Below are 27,533 nucleotides of genomic sequence, written 5' to 3'. Positions count from 1 at the left end.
TGTTATTCCTCACCCAGGCCGTGTCTGTGCGTGGACATGGGGGGCATGACGCTCCAGCTCTTGCTGCGGGGGTTGTAACACTCCACTGTGTTGAGAGTTTTGAGGCCATCTCGTCCCCCAACCACATACAGGCGGTCGTCAAGAACCGCTACGCCAAACTGCAGCCTTCTTCCACTCATGACAGCCACCTGCCGCCATGTGTCCCTCCGTAAACAGTACTGCTCAATACTAGTGGCCCCTTTAAAAACAATTACAATCAGTTTAAAAAACACTTATACATAATTGAGGTTCATCCGTACACCATACTATTACAGCTGAACATGCATGCGATAATTCTATAAATGAAATACAAAATTGACAAATACATTGTAAGGTTTATGCTTCAAAATAAAAAAGTTAAAATCTGCAAAGATTAAAATATATTAATAAACAATACACATTTACTAAAAAAACTTAATAAGCCTTAATATAAAGATAAATTTATCTCATATCAAGACAGTCAAGTTTAGTCATTCTAGGTACAAATGAAGCACAAAACGGACCCTGTTTTAAAGAGAAATGTCATCTCTTGTGTTAACAGGCTAAAATAAGAAACAAACAACAGGAAGTATAAAGCCCTATGGGCCAAACTGTGGAAGCAGAAGTCTCCATGCTTCTTTTCTAGGAATTCAGCTAGTTTTGTCTTATATTTTACCATAATTGCTGAGCAAGATTAGTAAGAATGAGTAAGATTGGGGAAGCTACAGTAGATATCAGTAGGAAAGCTACAGAACGTCTTCAGAAAACCTTGTAAATCTGGTTCTGCCCCTTTACAGGCCAGTGCAACGTTCAGTGGCAGAAGTAAAAACCCAAAGAACACAAGAAGTCAATACCATAGAAATGAAAACCCCAACAAAAAGGCTATCAGTGAAATCACACAAATGCAGCACTGGAAATTATGTAATAAAAATCAGTCTCCCTACCAGTGTTGGAGAAAGTTATTTTTAAAAGTAATGCATTACAATATTGCATTACTCCCTAAAAAGTAACTAATTACGTTACTTAGCTACATTTTATGGAAAGTAATGTTACGTTACTTTTGCGTTACTTTTTAAATATGAGCAGGGCTTGATTGTTTTTAATACAAGAAGTTCTAATCATAGCAAATGTAAAAGCCCTTTCACACCAGAAAGTGTAATGAATAAACCTCAGGCTGAAGGAAAAGTAAATTCACGTCTGTAAAGTAGAACGCAGGAGAAGAAGGTCCAACACTCTTCAGCAATAAAAAACAATGAAGCACAATTGTTAGTTTATCTAAAGTCATTTTTGCTTATTAGTATGGTTGAACTGGATCATCAAAGGTCAGCAGCAAAGACATCGGTTAATAAAATGGGATTAGATACATTTGTGTTGTTTAACATATTTAATTATTGCAGTTTGCGTCAAATTCTGAGTTTGCATTTCCCTGTTTTAATTCATTTTGATGAATACTAAACCAGTTTTTTGCAAGTGGGATGAATTAATGCACATTCACATTTAGTCTAGAACTACAGTAACACCATGTTCACACAGCACACTGTCAATAAATGAGAAAAAAGTAACTGGCGTTACTTTTTTGAAAAAGTAACTCATATTTTCTTGTAAATTAAAAAGTAATGCGTTACTTTACTAGTTACTTGGAAAAAGTTATATTATTACGTAACGTACTTGTAATGCGTTACCCCCAACACTGCTCCCTACAATTTTTAAACACTTGTTTTTTCAATTAAATGTAAAATATATTATTTTTAATACATAAAATATTTACAAATCGAAAGTTTTATATTGTATGATTATATACTTTGCAGTTGAATGGTCTGCAAACTTCCAATGGACTTCATACAGGTATAGTCTTTCTCTGATTTTTAAATACTTTTTTACTTCTAATTCAAGTCTGTAATGCTGCAATTCATCTCAGAGCTTGGTGGTTTGGATCATGCCTTGGAACTCTTTGAGAAATATTATGAAGTCCCAGTGAAAAACACCAATGGAACAAATTGGGCTGTCACTATGGCTCTTTATACACCAGTCAATACAAACTATGAATCATATGAATCACGTATATGATTCACCATTAACACAACACAGCTCTGAATTCTGAAATCCCATTCACTTTCAGCCTCGTTGAACATACAGTAATGCATAATTCATTACTGTATGTTCTTCCTACTGAAAGAGCAAATCTTCAAGCACTTAACAGATCAGACTTTTTACCATGCTGAGGACACAACACTCATTTACAGTAAATACAAACTTTTGTCTCATTTTTAACCTACTCACGTGTAAAACGCTTAATGTTTAAAGCACCATTAATTCAAAAGACTCAAGGTTATCCAGTGAAAATGGTTATGTCTCAGGTATTCTACTGCACTAATGGATAAAGACAGACAACGAGAATGAATGAGGGAGAAATGGGGGGCTACCTTGTTATCAATCCAAATATTTTTCACAAAAGCTAAGGAATATAGAACTTTAGATACAACAAAAAAGGATATGAAAGGAATACCTTTTGTGGCATCCATGCCTCCCACGGCGAAAAGTGCCCCAACAGTGGCCTTACGTGGACGTGTCCTGGGGCTCTGGAGAAGCGGCCTTCTCTCTGGCAACAAATGATACTTCATGGCCTCCATCACCAGCCGCTGACACTCCACACTGTCCCTTAGCAATGGATTTGCCTCCATATCGGCTAAAAACTGCATTATGAACAGACAATAACTGTATGAGCCAATAGCACCAAAAAATACACATTATGAAATCAATATCTTTAGAGGAGGGAATATCTTCTAAAAGCAGTTTCCATGTTAGCCTGGTTGCTTACAATTTTTTGTACTTGCATTGCATGTACAATAAAAGTTTTATGTACACAATGTGCAGAATCAATTAATCAGCCATTGGTTGGGCAAAACAAACTCGTGCCCCAAACTCACTAAAGCTTAACAATTAAATTGTTGCTAAATGTACTTTTTGAAACTTGGTTTACTTATTTTTTATCTCAGCAGGATACACTGTTATAGAATATACTTCCGCTCACTTCAGGGCACCTTCGTGTTTACCACCACTGCAACTGCTTCTCTATTCTCTAAAAAATTAAATCACATCAGTCATGGTGTCATAAAGACCAAGGAGCTGCTTGCCAACTTCAGGATATTGATTTATACTGAAGAAGATTAGCTTTAAGATTAGCTAAAAGCTTAAAACCTTTCAGACAGGAAGGGTATTTGTAAGAGAGGTGACTTAGACTCTAGCCACAACACTGACAGGTTGCATAATTATTTGTCTGAAATGAACAAAACAAATCTCATCATAGATTTGGCATCTGCAAGGGAGTGGCAAGAATCAAACTGGAAAACTGCCATTGCATCAGTGCTGGATATTGTCAGAATCCACGTGACAAAACTAAAATGTTCTGGATTAAATTTCAGTCTAATGAGGTTTCATTTGAGGTCTGTTTTGCACAAACCAAATAAAGATCTACAGTACATACAGCTAACACTATGACCAGCCAGCAAACATGGTGGTGGTGGCAACATCATACTCTAGTGTTGCTTTCAGAAGGGGGAAACTGACAAGTTTGGCATCAAGAACAACATGAAAAGAGCTAAATAGATGCACATTATTGAGGAAAACATGTTTCAGCCAAAGATCTAAGTATATGGCGGAGACTAATTTTCCGGCAGGACAATGGTCCAAAGCACACAGGAAAAACTATTAAAAAAAAAACAGGCTTAAATCCATTTGAACATCGGTGGTATGACTTAAAAACTGAAGTTCAAAAACTTGGAGTTGGGAAAATTTGCATAAAAAATTTTACAAGCTCCCACAGGCAAAGAAAGACTAAAATGAGGGGTAAAATATACTTTATAAAAATGAAGGAAAATGTAAAGCCTTCATCCTTGTTGAATAAATTATACATTTTGAGAAATGAATGTATGTAAAATGATGGGTGATAAAGTATGGTTTCAGATAACCATTCTACTATACATATACTATACTATATATTCATACTATACATACTCCACTATACTATACTGTACACTAACAATAAGGGGTCGACCGATTATCAGTGCCGATATTAAGCATTTTTATGGTTGTATCGGTAATTTTCAAAACTGATTTGCCGATTAATTAATTTAAAAGCATTTAAAGACTTTTTGTCCGAGCCCTTGTTTTCTTAAGTTTTACATTAATTTTCACTTTTACACCAGACATATATATATATATCGGTTTAAAAGATCTGTTATCGGTTTACTTGATCTGTAATAATCTGTATCGGCCCTGAAAAACACATATCATTAAACCCTAGGAACTATCAAAAATTAATAGATAAGTTTTTTTGTTTGTTTTTTGTATTTTTTTTTTAAAAGAGGCTCCTTTATTTGACCAAAAATACAATAAAAAACAGTAACACTTTGAAATATTATTACAATGTAAAATGACTTAAAATGCAATTATCCCTGTGGCAAATCTGAATTTTCAGTAGTCATTACTCCAGCCTACAGTCTCACATGATCCTTCAGAAATCATCTTAATATGTTGATTTGGCACTCAAGACACATTTCTTCTTATTATCAATGTTGAAAACAGTTGCTGCTTTATATTTTTGTGGAAACTGTAATAAATAAATAAGCACATGCCACACAATTCCTGATTGTTCACTGATCTTCAGATTTCTCAAAAAAAATCTAATTTCAGGGGGGAAAAAAACTCAAAAGAAAACGTACATTCTTACTTCTGGCACACACAACCTGAAAACAAATTTGTAATAAAATATCACATTTTTCAGATTTCCAATAACAACACATTTTCTGACGGGAAATCTTTAACGCCACAGCCGCAAAGAGCTACATAATAAACTGGGTTCCAAACCAAGCCCTTACCCTCATCCACTTAAAGACACACTTTGATAACCTGACAGCAGTGATTCCTTCCCAGCTCATCAGACCTTGAGGAGAGCACTCAGGGGACACAATGAAGAGAGGAAACAAGCTTCTGATGAAACTTCTGACAAAAGGTCCTACCCACATTCCTTTTTTAAAGGAGGGAATCCCAGGGAGAGACAGAGCTAGTGTCCCTCTGGGCCTCTAACAGAATGCAGAGACTCTTATATAGGTTACTACTCCTGAGCCAACAAGCCTTTAAGAAGCTAAAACAGCCACACTCTCACACACACAACTTGTTTCCTGCTACAAATTCGATGAAACTCTAAATCATTACCACCTCATAAATAAACATCACACGGGACATTCTTTATTCTTCTTCCTCTCGTGTCTCTCTTTTTCCCATAATCCTCTTCAAATGACACCTCTTGTGGCCCTGTTAACGAGTCTTCGTTCGTCACATTCATCCTCTCATCTGCCCTGTTTATATCTTCTCTCAGCTGGCTAGTAAATTGAGAAGGTTTTAATTAGAGGGGTATCTTGGATAGCCACAGTAATAACAGCCTAATGTATTCTGCTGCAGTGCTATAGCCCCATAGAGACACTCTGTAAGATCACACACAGACATACCCACAGTCCAAATATTGTTTCTCGCCACACCTGCCAAAGGCAAGTAAAAATTTTGCGCTTTTCATAATACACATGATTTCAAGACAGCTTTACAGAAACTCAATGTACTGTAGGGCCAGATTTACTAAAAGCCAGCTTCAACCCTCTTCTGGCGTTAAAAACTACTGTCAGGATTTACTAAAGACGAGCAGTGAAAAATTAGCAATGAAAAGGCATGGATAGTTTTTTTGTTTGTTTGTTTTTGTTGCTCACCTTATTGCATATGCATTTGTAGGAGTGTCCCTTTTAGACTCAAAATGTATGTGAAATTTAAATTAATCACACAGCACAATTTACCAAGGTTTGTGGTACTCAATTTACTGGTATTTCTGCCATTATTGAACACATTTTGTGCTTGACATGGCTACGATTGCTGCTGCCAGGAAGAGGCACTGCAGAGAACAGAGAAGGGAGAGAATTTTTTTCACTTGTATTAATTTATTTGGAATGCCAGAGGAAGACATTATCCGAACAGATCGACCTTGCGGTAATTTGCACTGTTCTTGGTCGATCGCATTAGTCATTATGGAAATTCCACATACATTTCTGGCAAAAAAAAAATCAATAGAAGACCATTTAAGTTGACGGTTTGTAAGTTTTTATTTCAATCATGCAGAGGTTAGACCAGGGGTACTCAAGTTCAGAGGCCAAGGGGGCCACATTTAAACCATATAAAATGCGACGGGCCACAAATTACAATTTGCAACTTTAAGACAATATTTTACTAATTTACTTATTTACTAATTTAGAAATGCAGTTTATTACCTATGTCTTGCTTGTCCGTGGCCTATTTAAAATACTGAACATGAAATTAAAAATGCAAAAATCTGAAACAAAAAAGTGGATTATTTAATGTTTTGTTATATTAATGCAAAATAATATTCATTCATACATTCAAATATATTCAGTATTAAACAAACTCAGAATGTTCAAACAAAAGAAACATTATTGAGCAAATATAGTTCACAAATTTCTTTAGACAGAAGTATTATTTTTATGCCTCAGGGAAGAAAAAGAGTGTGCATTACCAGTGTTGGGGGTAACGCATTACAAGTAATGCGAGTTACGTAATAATATTACTTTTTTCAAGTAACTAGTAAAGTAACGCATTACTTTTTAATTTACAAGAAAATATCTGAGTTACTTTTTCAAAAAAGTAACGCCAGTTACTTTTTCCCCATTTATTGACTGACAGTGCGCTGTGTGAGCATGCTGTTACTATAGATCTAAATGTGAATGTGCATAAATTCATCCCACTCGCAAAAACAGATTTAGTATTCATCAAATTGAATTAAAACAGTGAAATGCAAACTCATAATATGACGCAAACCTGCAATAATTAAATATGTTAAATAACACAAATGTATCTAATCCCATTTTATAAGCCAATGTCTTTGCTGCTGTCCTCTGATGATCCAGTTCAACCATACTAATAAGCAAAAATGACTTTAGATAAACTAACAATTGTACTTCATTGTTTTTGTTTTTGCCGAAGAGTGTTAAACCTTCTTATCCTGAGTTTTACTTTATAGACGTGAATTTACTTTTCCTTCACAAGATACAGAAACCCCCCCATACGCGTGACAGTAGTAACAGAACTCCTGATGTTCTAGGAAATCCCTAATATGGACAAAGGCATCCAGATATTGCTGTAGCTGAATAAAAAGAAGATAGAACCTCTTTAACTGATCAAACATGAAGACCCTAAACACACAATGCGACAATATATAAGTTTATCTGTGTTCTTCAAGCCATCTCTTGTATTTTCATAGTAATAAAGTATATTTATAACGCAACGTTATGACAGCTCCATTCATTGTAAAGACAGTGCTTTTTGCTTGCTTTAACCTATTCACAATTTGAATAGAAGGTTGTTTTTCATTCTACTAAGAGGACCATCTGCCAACAATGCAAAGTGTCAGGAGTATCAACTGCATGTAAATGACACAAACACTGCCTAATATCTGTGCTACTTTTGGGTGAAAATTATAATAAAAATACATTAATCTTCAGCATGATGCGGGAAAAAAAACTAATGTAGATTGTCTGCCTGTTGAGTACCCCAGGATTAAAGGAACAGTTCACCAAAAAATAAAATATGTATTTTTCTAAAGAATGTCATATGGGTTTGGAACAAATGGTTAAATTTTTTATAAATGAACCCTTTAAGTGGAACTGTAAAAAGTTACTCACATTTTTTACTTACATTTAGTGAGTATTACAATTAACCCTGTACATACTAGTGTTGTTATAGTTAACTTAAACTAAAAACTATGAAAAACTGTTTAGCTGAAATAAAATAAAATATAAATATTAAATATAAAATTGAAACATAAATATGAAAATGAGAATTGTTACTAAGGAAATGAACTGAAATAAGTTTAAGCTGAAGTACTAAAATGATTAAAACAGAAATAAAAATAAAGGCATACAGAAATTTTCAAAAAGTAATGACAAAAAATAACAAAATTACTAAAACTTAAATTAAAATTAAAATTAAATATATAAAAATAAGAGCTAATTCAAAATATTAATAAACACTACAATAACATATAAATAATACTAAAATAACACTAGCACAAACCACCTTGCAAGTGCAAATGCATGCAGATGGCCACATAACACATTCAGCACATCCTGATATATCATGAAACGATATAGTTTCATCGGCATTTGTTTTATACAGCCATGCTTGAGATATGAATCTGTATGTATACCCATGTGTGCACACCATCATTCAGTACCATCTCAATGAATCCATAATCACATCCATCACTACAATCAGAAAACAGTTTTCTAGTTAGAGCTTGAATATTCCGCCCATACAACACCACTTCCACCTCCTCAGTCTCTGCTTTCACCTCGCTCCCACTCCCCATCCATCAACCCCATACTTCTTTATCTCCACTCCTCCCTTTCTTCTTCTCCTCTTTGTGCTAAAAACAAAAGCCAATCATTTCCACCTCTTTCATAAAAGTTCCCACATCACAAAGAGCGTATAAGCGCATCTGTCATGAACCAAAATCGATCATTTCCCCTGAACGTGAATACGGAGGAAACGTGGTGAAGTGAAATTAATGCTATGGAGTTAGGATGGCTGGACGGTGGCTTATAGGTTTTTGCTTCACTGGAAAGCACAGAACAACCTGCGATTTACATTTAGATGGAACTGAACAAACTCTGCTCAGCCAGCCACGAGTGGGAGAACGCTCGCCTGGAATTATTTAAATATTTCTTTTTTTCACCTTAGAAAAAGGGGGAGGGGGGTAGAAAGAGAGAAAAAGATAGGAAAGGGAGTTCAGTGCAATTCATCATGCATTTAAAATGAAAAAAGGGCAAAGCTTTGAGCTCAGACGGGGAAGAAGCTCAATTAAACTGAATATCCATGTGAATATCATGTCCTGCACCTACAGACTGAGTGCATGACAATAATATCAAACACTGCACAATCGTATAAATAACCAAGATTACAATGGCATCTGCAGCTATTAGCAAGTCTGCCCCCATTGCATCAATATGTGTGTCTTCTAATGACAACCAGTCATAATGAGCAAGATTTAAGAGGTCTAATCCACAGATGTGTGTTTTATGTTTTACTTCTGATTGCCGTGGCACACAAAAATTAATGGTGAAAGAGACATCAAACCTGATGTGTGAAACAAATTTTACAACCAAAACACTAGCTGAATTTTTTGAATTTCTATAGTTAGCCAATGTTACAACAAACACAGTACAATCTGAAAAAAAAACTACAACACTCCCTTTATAATCAGTGTAAATAAGATTTGTTCTGCAGTGTAACAAGCTTTGTTAATTATACAATGTGCTCTAGTATTGTTTGTGTATAATAATTAAAAATATGAATAACATTGTTTTAAATTCTGTTTTTGTTTACTGTTTAGGCATTAGGTTTCAGCAATAGGCCTATATAAAAAAACTGAGTAATTCAGGAGCACAGTTCTCAGCTTCTTTTGGATATGTAGCCTACATAACAAATTTGCAACTGCTCCATACAAAATAACACAAATGCAAAATATATTTAAATTTTATAAATAGTGAATAATCATATTTATAATATCAACACTATGAAAAAAAGATCATAATTTGAACAGTAAAAACCTGTTAATCGCTTAATGGTCATTTCCTTTACTCAATATTATTGAAAACTGTAAGAGATCTACTGGGACATGTAATTTTAGAGTAAAATAACGTTAAATGTGCAGATTTAAGTAAAAAAAAAAAAAATACATTCCTAGAATTCGCAGTGTGACACTTCAGATTGAATGTTTTTTCAATTATTTCTTAATAGTTTTTTTCTTAATAGTTATGTGCGTTAGGAATGTAACATTTTATGTTGGGGAGTTCATTTTTAGTTGCATTATTTTAGTGTCATGTGTTTTATCATTGTGATGACACCATACATTTTCTGTACAGATGAATTTACTTTGGTATTGTTACGGAAGCAGACTCACACAGAGGATAAATTCAACAACAGGTGTTTTATTGAACAGCTGAGTAAAGCAGATGGGAGGAGGCAAGTAAGAGCTTCAGTTGACAGGTTGAATGAGCAAGTAATGGAATGTCTTTGCCTTAATAGGAACTCGTGGATCAATGGTCGGAGTACACACCTCACACAGGCTGATTCGATGGCTTCAGACATGGGATCGCTGGAGGAGACAGACTTGGGAACACTGGAGATCAGACCCTGAGAGGACACAGGAGGTAAAGACACGATGGAGGCAAGTAGCAGGTAAGTCGCTGTGATAGCATAGGGAGTCCACTTCGAATGAATGAGACCAGACACTGAGTGCTGTGAGTTGTGTGTATAAGGTATTCCAGCCGTCCACCACGACGTCGGGAATTCAAGATCTCCTTCACCTTGTAGATGGTCCCATCCTCCACTATCAGCGGGAGAGGGGGTTCTTCCTTTGGGCCAGGCTCTGTGGAAAGATGAACAGGTTTTAACAGTGATACGTGGAAGGTAGAATGAATTCTGTATTTTGGTGGGAGTTGTAATTGGTACGTGACAGGATTGACTTGCTTGACGATGGTGAAGGGGCCAACAAATCTGGGACTAAGCTTCTTGCAGGGCAGGCGCATTCGGATGTCCCTGGTAGACAGCCAAACCTTCGGTCCAGGTTGGTATTGGGGCGCCTCGGATCTCCGAAGGTCAGCTGTCATCTTGCGCCTGCACACTGCTCGCTGGAGTTGATGATGAGCGGCGTCCCAGACCCCCTCGCTCTCTCGGAACCAGTAGTCGACGGATGGTAAGTCCAAGGTTCCCCTGACCAGGGGAACAGGGGTGTCTGGTAACAGAGTACGCACTGGAAGGGAGTGAGTCCAGTGGAAGGCTGACGCAGGGAGTTTTGGGCGTACTCGGCCCAGCCAATAAACTGGTTCCAAGATTCCTGGTGGCCATGGCAGAAGGTTCGCAGGAAGCGTCCAGTCTCCTGGATCTTCCTTTCTGTCTGCCCGTTCGTCTGAGGGTGGTATCCGGATAAGAGGCTTATGGTCACACCTAGGAGGGAGAAGGCTTTCCATACTCGTGAAATAAACTGAGGTCTTCGGTCCGAAACAATATCTTCCGGAATACCATAATACCTGAAGATATGGTTAAACATAAGTTCGGCTGTTTCCATCGCAGTGGGTAGGCCTTTAAGGGGGGGGAGTAGTCGGCAGGACTTGGAGAAGCAGTCAATAACCACTAATTAGGAAGGTATTACCTTTCAAAGCTGGCAGGTCCGTGATGAAGTCCACTCCTAGGTGCGACCATGGACAATTAGGAACAGGCAGCGGAAGGAGTTTGCCTGCTGGTAGATGGCGTGGACTTTTCGAGATGGTGCAGTCAGCGCAACCCTGGACAAACTTTTTCACGTCCTTGGCGATGTTGGGACACCAATAGTGGTCTTTCAGCAATGAGAGGGTGCTGTTGGACCCTGGGTGGCCAGTGCCCAGAGATGAATGTGCCGAGTGAATGAGGGATGTGCGTGAGATCTGGTGACATATTGTAAGCCAGGTGGACAGCCCGGCGGAGTGGCCGTGGAGGCATTGGCGGATTCATCTGAGTCGGGATTCCATTGGATGGGGCTGACAATGATCTTGGCTGGAAGAATGGGTTCTGGTTTTTCTTCACTCTCATGGGGAGTGTAAATACGGGATAGCGCGTTGGCTTTGATGTTCTTGGGTCCAGGACGGTAGGATATAGAGAAGTTGAAATGAGTGAAGAAAAGTGCCCATCGAGCCTGGCGTGGGTTGAGCCTCTTGGCGTCACATAGATATTGTAAATTCTTGTGATCTGCGAGTACCGTGAATGGATGTTGCACACCTTCCAGCCAATGCCTCCACTCTTCCAAGGCCAGTTTAATGGCCAGAAGTTCTCTATTTCCAATGTCATAATTTGTTTCCGCCGGGCTGAGCTTACGTGAAAAGGCACATGGATGGAGTTTGGCTGGGTTCCCCTGCTGCTGAGAAAGGACGGCTCCAACTCCAGAGGTGGATGCATCGACTTCCACAACGAATGGTTTCTGGGGATCTGGATGAACAAGGATAGGAGCACTGATGAAGGCTTCTTTTAACTTGTTGAAGGCTTCAGTTGCAGCCGGTGACCAGGACAGAGACTTAGGCTTGTTACGTAGCAATGTTACTGTAGTCTTGAATGAATCTTTGATAGAAATTAGAGAATCCCAGGAATCGTTGAAGTTCCATGATGGTGGTAGGAATCGGCCAGTTCTTGATGGCTTCAACCTTCCCCTCGTCCATACGGATGCCACTACTATCGATGTAATATCCAAGGAACTGCACTGAGAATTGGTGGAATGAACACTTTTCTGCTTTGAGGAAGAGGTGGAAATCTCTCAGGCGTTGTAGGACCTCCGCAATGTGGTAGCGATGTTCGGCCATACTCCGAGAGTAGATGAGGATATCATCGATGTAGATGAGGACGAACCGATGGAGATACTCTCGGAGTACCTCATGCATAAAGCCCTGAAATACGGAGGGGGCGTTGACAAGGCCATATGGCATAACGAGATACTCGTAGTGGCCGGTAGGTGTCACAAAAGCCATTTTCCACTCATCCCCCTCATGTATTCGGATGAGGTTATAAGCGCTGCGGAGGTCCAACTTGGTGAAGATAGTGGCTCCGCGAAGATGTTCTAAGGTCGCTGGGACGAGAGGAAAGGGATAGCGGAATTTCACAGTGATGTCACTGAGTGCCCGGTAGTCAATGCAAGGCCGCAAGCCTCCGTCCTTTTTGGCCACAAAGAAGAAACTCGAAGCAGCAGGGGATGTAGAAGGTCGGATGTAGCCTTGCTTTAAAGCCTCCTCGATGTACACCTCCATGGCCTTCTGTTCCGGAAGTGAGAGTGGATATATTTTTCCGTGGGGCACTGACTCACCCGGTACAAGGTCAATGGCGCAGTCCCATGGCCGATGAGGTGGTAATTGGGCAGCTTTCTTCGGGCAAAATACGTCTCTGAAGGGGGCATAACAGGCAGGAATGTCAATGGATTGTGTCTCAATCGGGCTCTCAATGGAAGTGGAGTTTAGAGACAAGTGGTTGGTAGTGTGAGGCAGAGGATGAGGTAAGTCTGGAAAACAGTCGGGAAAACATTGCTTGCCCTACTTCAGGACTTCGCCCGAGCGCCAGGAAAATTGTGGTTCATGCTGCACAAACCAGGGCCGCCCCAGCACGATGTCCGTCTTAGCTCCCTCCAGAACCAGTAGATGGATTATTTCTTTGTGCCGTACACCAACTCTTTTAACAGGACCTGCCTTGAGTCTGACATTCCCTTGAATGAGTGGTTTTCCAGTTACCGAGTGGACCTGGTAAGAGGTTTCATTTGGGGCAGTCGGGATACGGAGCTGGCGGCAGAGGTCTCCGGAGATGAAGTTCCCAGCGGAACTCGAGTCGAGGAGGGCAAGGATTGGAAGAGAGACGTCGGAGACAGTGAGCCTCACAGTGGCAGACAGGGGTTTCATGTTTTGGCTGGCCGGGTTAAAAGCACTCACCAGAACTCGTGGTGGTTGAACTGGACAAATGGAGATAATGTGCCCCTCAGCTCTAGGCAGATTCTTCTCTGCCGTTCAGTGGAGGATAGATGCATGCAATCGGTTTGCATGGGTTCGTTAGCTGGTTCTGGAAGGTTAACTGGGGCTGACTGGTGAGTGAATAGAGTGCAACGGGTTAATTAGGGCAGCTCTTCAAAACATGACTGCATTCGGTTAGCACATCGTATCGAGTGTTGGATGAGCTGTTCCAAACCATAGGAATCATCGTAGGCAGCTAATTGCAAACGCAATCTGGGTTCTAACCCTTGGCGATATGTGGTAAGCAGAGAGCATTCGTTCCAGCCACTAGCAGCTGCTAGGGTGCGGAACTGGAGGGCATAATCATTGATGGATCGAGACCCCTGGCGAAGATGGTATAGTTGATCGCTGATAGAGGGATCGCCAGTGGATCGCCCAAAAACATCTATGTTCACCAAAATGGGCTATAATTTGAGTGAATGATTGTGTGACCTCACCAGATTGGTGCCATATGTTCTCTGCCCATTGTAGAGCTCTGCCAGACAATAAGGATATCACGAAGGCGATTTTAGATCTCTCAGTGGGGTACAGATGAGGCTGCATCTCTAGCGCCAAGGAACATTGAAAGATAAACCCGTTGCACTCCGCCACACCTGAGAAGGGCGCTGGTTTGGCCATGGGACTGGAGACCATAGGAACAGAAGAAGTGGTGGTTGTGGGTGCAGTGGTGAGCTGAAGTGTTGGTGGAGGAGCAGGATTAAGAACCCGTTTCAGAGAATCCATGAGTTCCTGGAATGGGTCTGGTTGGCTCATTCTGTCACTTCGGTGTGGTCCGGTCTTCTGTTATGGAAGCAGACTCATACAGATTCAACAACAGGTGTTTTATTGAACAGCTGAGTAAAGCAGATGGGAGAAGGTAGGTAAGAGCTTCAATTGACAGGTTGAATGAGCGAGGGAGTCCACTTCGAATGAACGAGACCAGACACTGAGTGCTGTGAGGTGTGTGTATTTGTAGCAGTGGTGATGAGGTCTGAATGACGTACAGGTGCGTTCAATTAGTACTCTGGTGAGGGTGTGCACTGTGATTGGTTGTCCTGAGAGCCTGGCCGATCTGTAACAGGTATATTAAAATGATTGCATTTAATGAAATTAAATGCAAAATGTTGGTACCATAGTTTTTATGGCAACCAAAACTGCTGTTTTTTTGTTTGTTTTTCTTAAATCATAAATTTCACTGATTTTGTTTTTACAGTGAAAGGAAATAATCAATACAATGCAATATTATAAACAACTATTTTTAACTAACCTGTTTAAAACAGACAAACATTTATTTATGTATTTTATGTATTTTTAACACTTAGAAAAAAATAAAAACTTTCCAGTGGAGTGTGTGTAAGTGTGTATGTAGGGAAGAATGTGATAAGGGAAAGAAACACAACAACAACATCCTTATCACACTCTCCAGGCTCCAAATGCATCCCATCATTGAGTACACAGCCTCACAGCCCAGCAGAACAGCACTGACCTTCACACACACATAAAGACGACAGATATAAGGGCCAAAAGCTCTACGAGAGCACATAACGGCAAAGGCTTCTAGCTACACAAGCTCATTTTTATGTATTAACACACAAAATGTGTCAGAATGCAATTCATAATGGAATGCAATTACATGTTTGATTCCATAATGGAAATTAAAGAGATAGGACAAAAAATTTGGTTACCCACATTCAAGTAACATTATACTTTTCTTTACTGTCACTTTTGATCAATTTAATGCATCCTTGCTAAATAAATGTATTAATTTATAATTTTTTTATGCAACTTTATTTAAAACTTTGTGTTTGCATTTACAAAGCTCACCATAAGTCATAAGTCAATGTTTTTCAATGATGATAGCCAATTTCCAAAAAGAAAATATGGTTCTTATGCTCTTGAAAACTTAATATTAGCTGGATCACACCAACAAATACAGTTGTATGTCTTTATCTGAAAAAAAAATTCTGAGGATGTTACAAAGATGGGCCAAAAGCTCAAAGTCTGTTCATCATTCTGCTGCAAAATTTCAAGAAGCACATGAGCATTAATTACTGTGACTGACCGACTTACTGACAGATCTTTCAATTAACTGATTAGCCGATACACAAATTAATGCAGATTAATGATTTTCTGATGTGGAATTACAGTATACTGATCAAGCTGTCTGAACAAGTAACAGCACAGCAGAATAAAAGACAGGTTGACTGATGGACAGATGGATGTATGGTTGACTGACCTGTGGTTTAAGCAGGGGTAGGCGGATGTGAGCGAGAAGAGCAGGAAGCTGTGATTGACGGGAGGAAGCATCATGGCAGACCCAGCTAAGCAGAGCTGTTACCACGGTTTCCTCTTCTGGAACATTCATGTCATCAGAGTCTAAAAGCTTCTCTACCTCACATAAAGGCAAGAGCAGAAACTCCTGATGCCTCATGACCTCCATGAAGTGCTCCTACAGAGAGAGAGAGAAAGAGAGAGAGAGAGAGAGAGATTATCTGGATTGGTTGATGGAATTGAGGATGTGGTTGTCAAAGCACAGACCATAAGAGTATGTGTCTGTGCGACTAATGGTATTTCAGCATAGCAACATACAAAACACAGTGAGTGTGCACTCCTCTAAGTCGATGTGACAGACGGCATCTGCCAAGAAAAGAAATGAACATACAGATGTAAATGATGTAAATCAGTGGCATGTGATGTTGGGGCTTGTAAATGTTTAGCCACAGCGACACAATTTATGGCAGTACAGCCTTGTACAATAACACAATTATCATTATACCGGATATTATTGAACAACACTGTGGAAAAACAGCATATTATTACGGTATGATACAGGCTACATAATGTGTACTAATAATGATCAAACATAACTAAGTAAGTAACAATTTCTATATTAAATACACAAACATCCTATAGTTCAAAACTTTGGGGTCAATAATTTTTTTTGTTGTAAAAGATATTAATACTTTTATTCAGCAAAGATGCTGACATTTATAGTATTATTATACTGCTGACATTTATAACATTATTTTGAAAAATAATACCATGGTTTTCACAAAAATATTAAGCACCACAACTGTTTTCAACATTTATAATAATAAATCAGCATATTAGAATGATTTCCGAAGGATCATGTGACACTGAAGACTGGAATAATGGTTGCTGAAAATTCTGAATGAATCACAGGATATAATTGTATTTCAAAACAAATTAAAACAGAGAAAAGACTCATTTCAAAATTTAAAAAACAAAAAAACTTCCCAATTTCCAAACTTTGAACAGAAGTTACAGACTCTACACACACACACACACACACACACACACCCATACATACATACATACATATTGCATTTATAATCATAACACATTTAGGCCAAGCTTGTAATATTTGAATTGATTTTAACAACTTAATAGGAGACAATAACAATTATCCCACATAGACGTACCACACTCACACAGCATAGACTAGTCATTTTGGTTTAGGACCCAGAATTCTGAAATGAATTCTCCTCTCTGATATTAATATTTATTTTACTATATGAACTATGCATGCTTATACTGTCATTCTCATTTTCGAATTTGTATTCTACATTGTTTTCCCTGCTTTCTCTGCAGATTTGCTACCCAACGTGTCCACACATATCAGAAAGAGAAAGAGAGTAGTAATGCAAAGTGGACAATGGAACTGGACATCATTCCATTGTAGGGGGAAGGGAGGGTAGTGCAGTCTCCATGACAACCCCCCTGTTGTGAACTGTGGGCGGGCTATTATGGGTTATATTTTCTTGAATGAGTTTCCCTCAGGAGCAGTGGAACATGAAACGCTGAGCGGAAATGTCCAATTAAACACACTCGCCTCGTTCAGGGAACTTTTTCAGCACCAGTGCTTCAACGGCTGTTAAAACGGGCTCAATTGCCTACTCATAAACCCACAGACACAGGCACAAACAGCCAGATGGACACAGACACCTATGAATACAAACAAACACACTCACTGAGGTAGCCACCAACATAGAACACTGAAGGACGAACAAAAAAGCAGTGTGTCTGTAAGTTTAGGCAATAATGTCCTCTAATTCACTTCCAAGTTTTTGACACGGTGAACTGCGGATGATAAATCCCTCAGTGTGTGCTTGGTTGGGAGGAGGACAAACAAAGAAGAATGAAAGAAAAGTGATAAAAGAAGAAAAATGAGGCAGAGAGAGAGGGGTGTTCATTGAAGATAAAACACAAAGAGGTTTAGTATTCACTTTCCTGGAGTAGAAACTCCTTGTGACTTTGCCAGCATATCTTTTGTCCTAATTAAGTCAGTTTGAAACTATTCTGAATGTGTGTGTTTGCTCACCATGGTGTAGTTGTGTGCCACCTTATGGAGGTCCAGGCAACCCTGAGCATCGGCAAAAGATCGAATGCCCAGACAGTTGGAGGGATGGAGCTGTTTCATTAGATAACTGCAGCAGGCCTGAACCACTGCAGACAGCTGCAGAAGACAGGCAGCCGACAACAAACTCTCTATTGTGTCCTCTCTCAACTCCAAACACCCTGTAGAAAGACAGACAGAGTTTCGATGTGTTATTGCCATTAATGAGTATGTATTTATTTAGAACTGCTTTAAGGTTTGGGGCAACAAGAATTTTGTTTTGGGTTTTTTTTATTCAAGAACGATGCATTAATTTGATCAAAAGTGACAGTAAAAACTTAAAATAGATTTCTATTTCAAATAAACACTGTGCTTTTAGCTTTCTATATACCAAAGAATCCTGAAGAAAATTTACTTTGGATTCCACAGGAATACTAAGCAGCACAACTCTTTTTAATGTTAACTGTGAGAAATGGTTATTTAGCACCAAAACAGCATATTCAAATGATTTCTTTAGGATCATGTGACACTGAAGACCAGAGTAATGGCTGCTGAATATTCAGCTTTAACATCTCAAGAATAAATTACATTTTAAAATAATACTACAAATTAAAACAACTGTTTTCTATTTTAATATACATCACAATATTACTGTTTTAATTGCAATTTTCATCAAATAAATGCAGCCCTGTAGAGCATAAGAGACTTCCTAAAACATAAAATCTTACAGACCCCAAACCTTTAAATGGTAGTGTATCAGTCAGTTTTAGATGCATATTAGATATCATCTTAAAATTAATATTTAAATTGTGCATGGTAATTTCCCAAGTTTACAATAAAATTACATTTGTTGTCATCTAGCACTCAAATGAAAATGAATCTTTCAACCTAAAATTGATATTTAATTACAATAAATCATTAATATTGTATCAACATTAAATGTAATCTTTAAAAGATTAGCTACAATATTCAAAATGAATATTGGTCTTCCATTCTTTCAATTATAGTGTTGTAATTGCTAGCTTTTAAAGGAATTTTATTTTTAGTGCATTCTTTGTTTTTTAGTGCTTTTTTTTTTGTATAGAATAGTAATATCAGCCATAATATCAAAACCATTTTCGGCTTTTTGGTATTAGTATAGTAGTAATATAATCTGTTAGTATATGTGTGCATGTGTATCTAACCAAACATTCTCTTCCAGATAAACACACCTGTGTAAGCATATTGTACCAAGACCCATAATGCATCTGGATCCACACCCTCCATTTTGATCTCCTCTTGTTTTGCCTCTCGGACATCACTGGTGAACATAGCCGCAAAGTAATCGGACACTGAGGAAAGAACCAGTCTAAGATAGAAAGAGAGAGAGAGAGAAACTATGATATGATATCTCACTGTGCCCACATGCTTTCACTTGCTCTAATTTTTTCACGCATACTGCACGTCTTCTGGATCACTGAATAGACACTTTTGTGTGCTGCAGGTAAAGCATGATAAAAAGTTGCAAAAGAAAACAGACAGACTAGAGAAACAGAGACAGATTGAGTGGGAGAGAGATTACAGTAAGAGACAGGATTTGAGGATCTTTTAACTGAAGCATGGTAAAATGAGGATTTCCTATTCAAATCCAGCTCTGCAGACAAAGATATTCACATACACACACACACTTAGTCAAAGCTTGCGGCTTTAAATCTATTAGACTCATAGCCAAAATGCTAATTACTATATCAAAGAGCTGACTGTGTGTGTGTGTGTGTGTGTGTGTGTGTGTACCTACTTAACCATATTTTGGGGACAAATTTGTACCCAAAAGTGAGGTAAACCTGACAAAATCTCCAAAAACCTCCCTTTGGGGACGTCCTCATTTGTAAAACCGGGCTTAAAAAAAACTAAACAAAGTTTTTTGAAATTGTAAAAATGTGAGCCTGTGAGGGCTAGGTTTAGGTGTAGGGCAATAGCACATGCAGTTTGTACAGTATAAAAACCATTACGCCTATGGGATGTCCCCATTTAGATTGAAAGGAAAGGCAAACTCTGTGAGGTCTGTTTTTGTTTGCTTTACGAATTAAGTTACTGACCAATTTATTGTTCTGCTTGAGTGTATGCTGGTTGTTTTGAATAAGATTAATAAAAAAAAAATTAAGTCTTTTACATTAATCAAATCAGATTACCAACTGACAGCCACTAAACCTTATAAACTCGACATCAATATTCAACTAGAAATGAAAAAAGGGCTTTTTATATCATCAGCTGTACGAGATGGCGAATGGGAAAATGGTTTGTGTAACATTAGCAACACATTATTAGCCGCTTGATAATGTAGTCAAGCCAAAGGCTAATGATATCAAGTACCATTACGTGTCTATGGTTGTGCATTACCATTCTGATACACTGACTTGTAGACGACCCTGCATAATTCGCTCCTCTCTTCGGAATCAGTTTCAAACACATATGGCTGAACTATTGCCACTTGCCATTGTAGAGTTTACTACTGTAAAGCAATTTGGCTTATTAAATATGACATTTACTGATCAACCCTCTGCTGGAACCAACAAGAAGCACCTGGACAACATAGAAATTGATTTGAATGATCTTTTAGTACAGAGGGCTCGGCGACGCCAGGATAAGGAGGCCAGGAAACAGGAACGGAAGGAGCGTCGCAAGGGGGCCAAGAAGGGAGCTGCAAGGCCAGAAGATTCTCTTCAAGATGAAGGAAATTCTCAAGTTAATGAGGAAACAAGAAGTGTTGAATAAAAGAATAATGAAATTAATGAGGGGAATGATTAAACTATGTGATTTCTCAAATGAATTGCAAATGTTAACAAATGAGTTAGCAGTGATGGAGCTTCATTCTCCAGCTATAGAACTATAAAGGTCAGGTGTTATGTTAAAAGTATGTGCTGTGTAGTTTAAGAGCACGGGTATCACTTGTTTAGAGGTTTTCATTGTTTTGTGCTTAGAAATGTTTGCTTTGCAAAAACAAGGTTGCAGATTAGGAGATGCATCTTGCATGTGTATGCAGGATGGACCTTCTATCTATAACTAAAGCGTAGGTGTTAGTTACACCTGTTAGGAGGTGTGAAATAGTGGTTTAGTCATATATGTATAAGGTATGTAAGGTGTTGTGATCTTATCCTATGTATTAAAATAGCAATAGGCACGCTTGGCAGTTAAAGGGGTTAACCCTTTCTTTTGAACTTTTGCCCCGTCTACAGAATTTTCTGTGATAGAGGTTGTACATCTGGTCTGAACACGAGTAGAGAAAAGAAGGGGGGCTGAAGGAAAAAAAATGACAGAAGGTTATTGTTATGAGATTGAAGGTGACGAATTAGAGGCTATAAAAGGTTGATGCATTCAACATACGTTGCCGTCATTCCGTGATGAAGACTTCTCGCTGTTATTTTGTATTTTTGCTTATGAGTTACTGTTTGTAATAAAACGAAACCAAGGTGTTAGTGATTCGTTACATTTTTATATACAGACTCTGAGTGTTTTATTACATCATAACCAGTTATCAGAATTTGAAAAAAAATCCTATCATCGAGCTACAACAGGCCCGGACCTGACTGAGCCGGTTCGGAAACCGGGTTGTAAAGGTTGTTGATCATCGTTGAACATCTCTCAGGATACCAGGGGCCTGTACCATGATGGTAGATGAACAAATTCAGAGTAATAGGATAGGTTTTGAGTTGACAAAACCAAACCACTCTAATCTGGCTTTGTTGGTACCATGAAGGTGATCATCAACTTTCTCTGTCAACTCAGGCTTGATCCCGAGTTAATGGAGCGTGTGCACATGAATATGTGACATCAGCGGCAAACAGCCAATCACAACACAGAGCAAGTGTGATTCACTTCTCGCGAGAGAGCCAGCGAGATTCAAAACGCTTTTGTTAAAGGTTAAGAGATTAAAGAATATGAGGAATTTAAACACATTTCCACTGAAGTACTTGTCCATAAAAGAGGACAAATAAAGGAAATTATCTTGCTCTATCAGTGCAGTCACAAGTGAATCTTGTGAAGTTAGTTTATATAGTTGATAAAATATAGTGATAGAGACTCAAACATGTAAGGTCATCCTGTATGAAGACATTTTTAAAGTGTTATCTGTTGATTCTACCACTTACTTACATTACCTATGATCTGTATATATTAATATTAATTTAAAATAAATGCTTTATAATAATTGTTAAACTAAAAATGTTTGTGTGTAATGGAGTAATAATAATATAAATCATATGTAAATTGTAATTATCATTAAAGCCAGACAATTTTGTTGTATTTTTTATTTATGGAGAAAAATCCTGGAATGTTTTCTTCAAAAACCTTAATTTCTTTTCGACTGAAGAAAGAAAGACATGAAGCTCTTGTATGACAAAGGGGGGAGTAAATTATCAGGAAATTTTTATTCTGGAAGTGAATCATTTAATGTCAAGTACATTTAACATTAAAGGATTAATTCACATGTTGTAAATGTAATGCTGCACTTAATGCTTTTCAAACGTTTTTCATGCATTTCACTTTCATCATGACAGTCGTAACAGATATAGTGTAATTGTGCAGGGGAAGTTTTTGCCCCTTTTTGTTCATTTTGGTGGTATTTTGAGTGTTAGATCAGGGGGTTTAAAATCTTACTGTTAATTGGTTACCAGCACTTAAAAATAATGTTTTCACTTTGGAACAGTTGAAACGGATTTTGTTCCCGATTTCTGATTTAAAAAAAAGTAAAAATGAGATTTTGTGAATTCATATGAATTGAATATGAATCTGCCAAAACATAAAATTGTTACGAATTGCCTTGAGAGTGTGTTGCCTTGCCACCTCCCACTTCAAAAATCGCTCTGGTACCACTGGAAGCAGGTACATTCAAACATACTGTAGATATATGGAAACATCTGAAGCTGGTAATGGTGAATGCTCATGCAAGAATATGATGGAAGAGAAGTAATGAGGGGAGAAAAGAAAAGAGAAAGAAAGGGATCACAAATGAGGCTTCAGCAGAGAAGCGGGGAATGAAAGTACATTAGAGACTGTGAGATTAATTTAGTAGCATGAGTAACACTCAGCATTTGTCCTCTGCCATTCTTCTTCACTCTCACTTTCTGCACTTTCATCACTGAGCAAATTGCTTTTAAACCTTTCACTTTACACGCAAACATAATCTAGCAGTTCTCTGTTTTTACTCATATTAGTGTGTCGCTGAATAACTGATTCAGCTTTTTTGTAAGCTCTTTCTCATAGCAGCCTGAAAGTCTGTGCTAAAGCAAGATTTTAGGCATTTTAGGTTGCAGATGGTGCTCTAGATAGAAAAAGTACAAAGGTTATTCACTATAAAGTGTATGTGTGCATAATTATAAATGAAACACCAGCAAAACCCTCCAGCTGCCTGATGCAGCCCCGCAATCAGCAGAACTATGCCATCAACAAACACGTGGAAACAACACAAAGAGAAGGAGAATTAATGAAGGAGAGGAGAGAATGAGCAGATCAGAGAAGAATAGAGGGATGGAATACCAAGGTGCTGCTATACAATGGTGATTCTTCAATTAGATAAATGTTTCTGCCCCCTACTATGGATTTGAAGTATAGCGCTTGTTAACACTTACAGTTAATATATTTTCGGTGATATTAACACATTTATTCAATTTGACAACATAAATGCTACATTCTATTCTGTGTTTATCAAAAACTGTTTGAATCAGAGCTGACACACACATAAGTCCCTAGCGAAGCATGCGTTTGTAAGTAAATAATGAAGACAGACCATATCTATGGGTAATTTATTTATAAATCAAAACAAATAGGACGTTTAATGAAGGTAAAGTGAGATAAGAATGTTGTTACAGAATCTCAGTATAACAAATAGGCCTATTATTTAGTTTCCTTTAAAAACATTCATGTAACATGTTAACTACGAAAAATAAAAATAAATAAGAAAATAAAATTTATTTAATAAGATTTTGATGATGATCTTGATTTGAGAGTAAGTTTATTTGGTGTCATTACCCAAACCAGCGAGTTTTTAATATTTTAATTCAACATGGAAAACAAAATGCACCCTATCCCATCTTGCAAAAAGTATAAAGCCTAACGCTAAATGCCTGATAAAGATCATGAAACCAAAATAAATTGTGATGTTTTTGCAAGCTGAGATAGTGTGTGAGATTTTTTGTACATTTATGTATTAATGACTGAATTTTGATTTAGTTCATACTCTGGAATCACATACTAAAAAAAATTAAAAAATAAATAAATAACAGAAAGAAACTCAATGAGCAAGATTTAGACCTTAAGACACTAAGCTGGAAAAACATTTTGAAAAATGCAAAAACAGCATGAGTGGAAAGCTGAGGAACAGTGGGGGGGGGAAACACAACAACTGTGTCTGATGCATTTTTTGTTTCATTTTAATAACCATTAACAGTATAAAATATTCTCATATGCAACAAAATACACAAATGTTTTGTTATTTAACTTTTCTAACCTATGTTATGCATATTCACAATACATTACACAATACACACAGATCATTTTATATCTGTAATTGAATATACACATAAATGCAGATTCATTTGCATTTGTGCTCTGATCTGAAAATATATGTGTATATATAACTGTTAATAACTTTTGAGACTGTTATCCCACAACACTGATTCACAAATATAAGTTGCTTAGTCATTTAACACACAGACACGGTAAGACTGGATACTGTTTGTGTCTGAGGTCACATCTCAAATGTGCACCTCTCCATAAATCTAGAAACTCTCACATGAAAAATTGTTGTTGAACGGCTGTCAATCCATCAGCGTCACACAGGATTCTTGCTTGTCAAATGCCACACCTATCATTAATAATATCAAAATCTGGTGTATGTGTTCAGTGCAGTGCAAATCTAAAACATGCATGTCACAACCATATGACATTCGTTCATTATTAATTTCAAACTCAGAAGCTATAAATAGTCTAAAATTAACCATTTTCCCCCTCAAACAACAGGAAAAGAGACATTTTTATATTATATTTTGGTTTTCAATTTCAATTTAGTTGTAGTTATTTTAAATTGGGCATAAATAAAGTATAAATTCCGTCATTCTGTCTCTGTTCCATCTCTATAACAGACAAACCAGACTCAAAATAATACCATGACAGTTTCAAAAGTCCAAAGTTTTATTCGTCAAATTCAGAAACTGCAGTACTTGCTGACAATGAACTGTGCTATAAATGTGCCACTGCTGCTACATTCAGCAGTAAACTGTAACTACCATCACTCATCTTCAGCATCTCCAAGGCATTTATGATTCAGCAACATGGACTGGATCTACTCAGATCTTGTCAGAGGCCCCACACTGAAGAAAAACCTGTCACTGGATTTACTTAAGTTTTAGTGTGTAGATTGGAGCTATTTGGTTCAGCTAAATGAGAATGTGATATAATTTGTATCGTCTTTACAATGTTTCACAGAGAAGGCTCCACCATTATTTGCAGCACAATGGTTTTGTGTTTCTCCTTGAAAAAAAATTATAAAAATTAAAATTAATTAATTAATTAATTAAAAATAAATAAATGTAAAAAAAAAAAAAAAATGGAGTCGTGGCCTAATGGTTAGAGAGTCGGACTTGTAAACCAAAGGTTGCGGGTTTGAGTCTCAGGTCCGGCAGGGGAGTGAATGTACAGCTCTCTCTCCATCCTCAATACCACGACTGAAGTGCCGAACCCCCGACTGCTCCCCGGGCGCCGCAGGATAAATGGCTGCCCACTGCTCCGGGTGTGTGCTCACGCCACGGTGTGTGTGTGTTCACTGCTGTGTGTGTGTACTTTGGATGGGTTAATTGCAGAGCACAAATTCTGAGTATGGGTCACCATACTTGGCCACGTCACTTTCACTTTAACTTTTGTATTGTAGTGCAAAATTTTAGGGTTATGTTGTGATTTCAATTAACCAAATGTGTGTACTGTTTTTTTGTTACCTGTGTGCTGGTATTCTGCGCTCTCCAGCGAGGGTGTGTGTGTGTTCACTGCTGTGTGTGTGCACTTTGGATAGGTTAATTGCAGAGCACAAATTCTGAGTATGGGTCACCATACTTGGCCACGTCACTTTCACTTTAACTTTTGTATTATAGTGCAAAATTTTAGGGTTAATTTGTGATTTCAATGAACCAAATGTGTGTACTGTTTTTTTGTTACCTGTGTGCTGGTATTCTGCGCTCTCCAGCGAGGAGGACAACATCACAGAGTTTCCTGGTCCTCAGGTAGGCCTCCATGCGTCTGAAGGTGTGTTCAGCGTGACTGTGCGCCTGGAAATGTTCATCTGACACACACGGCTCCATCGACACACATGAGGACAAAGTCGCACTGCTGTTAGACGTCCTGAAAAACACATGCACTGGGTTAGAAAACTCACATAGCAAATTTGAACCGTACTGTTTGATGAAAAATGTGTGTTCATTATAGTCTTTGTATATGTTCTTTTTTTAAGTATTATTAATAATTTAGTGTTCATATTTTGTAAACACTGAATTAACCAAATTCTTGCTGACTTATTAAAGAAATTTAATCAGACAAAATTTTGTCATTATTATTCTCACATGGTTACAGGATGACAGAAGTATTTAAATTAGTGGTGTCAAATGATTAATCACGATTAATCACATCCAAAATAAAAGTTTTTGTTTACATAATATATGTGTGTATACTATATATATATATATATATATATATATATATATATGTATATATATATATACAAACACATGCATGCATATATTTAAGAAAAATACGTTTATATATGAAATATATTTATATATAATATAAAATATAAGAATATAAATATATAAATGTATATACATGTAAATATTTTCAGAATATTTTCTGTATATGTGTGTGTATTCATATATACATAATAAATATACACCGTACACCTACATATATTATGTAAACAAAAACTTTTATTTTGGATGTGATTAATCGCAATTAATTGTTTGGTAGCACTAATTTAAATTAATAAATTATTATTCATATATTAAAATAGTCTAAACAATACTAATAAAATCAAGATGTAAAGTGAAATAAAATATGCAAAATATTTATCTTTATTTTCTTAATTTTTTTATAACATTTATCTTATAATTATAGTGTTTATTTACGCAAAAAGAAGAAAATACAGTTCTTGAAACTTAAGGAATCACAAAATAAATTATTTAGTTAATTATTTTAAAATATCAATAGCAATTACAAGGAAATGAACATGAATTAAAGCTTAATATTTTGTAGAAATGCAAAAAAAAAAGTATGTTTTCTTGTTTTTCTTGTTTCTTTGTTTTAGTGACAACTTTGAAAAATCAATTTTACAGTGTATATGGGGGTGGCTTCAAATATTGTGTAAGATATTGGGGAGCTTTTGAGTTAAACAACTTAAAGCCCCATTCACGACAAGAATGATAACTATAAAGATAACGATATTAGCATCCACAACTGCAGACGATATCGTCTGTTTATTCTAAGTGCATGCTCGTCTGCCGTTTTAAATTCTCAAGCTCATTATATTA

General features: G+C 37.3%; 1 protein-coding gene across 1 annotated transcript in view; it reads right to left on the bottom strand.

Moving 5' to 3' along the window:
• Positions 1-27,533, bottom strand: part of LOC306873628 (kelch-like protein 5) — a 43,378-nt gene that overhangs the window by 5,423 nt on the left and 10,422 nt on the right. The window contains exons 2-7 of the mRNA XM_079423049.1: positions 26,173-26,355; positions 19,200-19,336; positions 17,974-18,170; positions 15,868-16,080; positions 2,525-2,711; positions 14-238 (exon numbers count right to left, since the gene is read on the bottom strand). Coding sequence (XP_079279175.1) covers positions 14-238; positions 2,525-2,711; positions 15,868-16,080; positions 17,974-18,170; positions 19,200-19,336; positions 26,173-26,355 — 1,142 coding nt within the window. The remainder of the gene's footprint in view (positions 1-13; positions 239-2,524; positions 2,712-15,867; positions 16,081-17,973; positions 18,171-19,199; positions 19,337-26,172; positions 26,356-27,533) is intronic.

The sequence above is a fragment of the Barbus barbus genome, assembly GCF_936440315.1.
Source record: "Barbus barbus genome assembly, chromosome: 8".
Taxonomy (NCBI): domain Eukaryota; kingdom Metazoa; phylum Chordata; class Actinopteri; order Cypriniformes; family Cyprinidae; genus Barbus; species Barbus barbus.
This window is presented reverse-complemented; position numbering and strand designations above follow the sequence as displayed.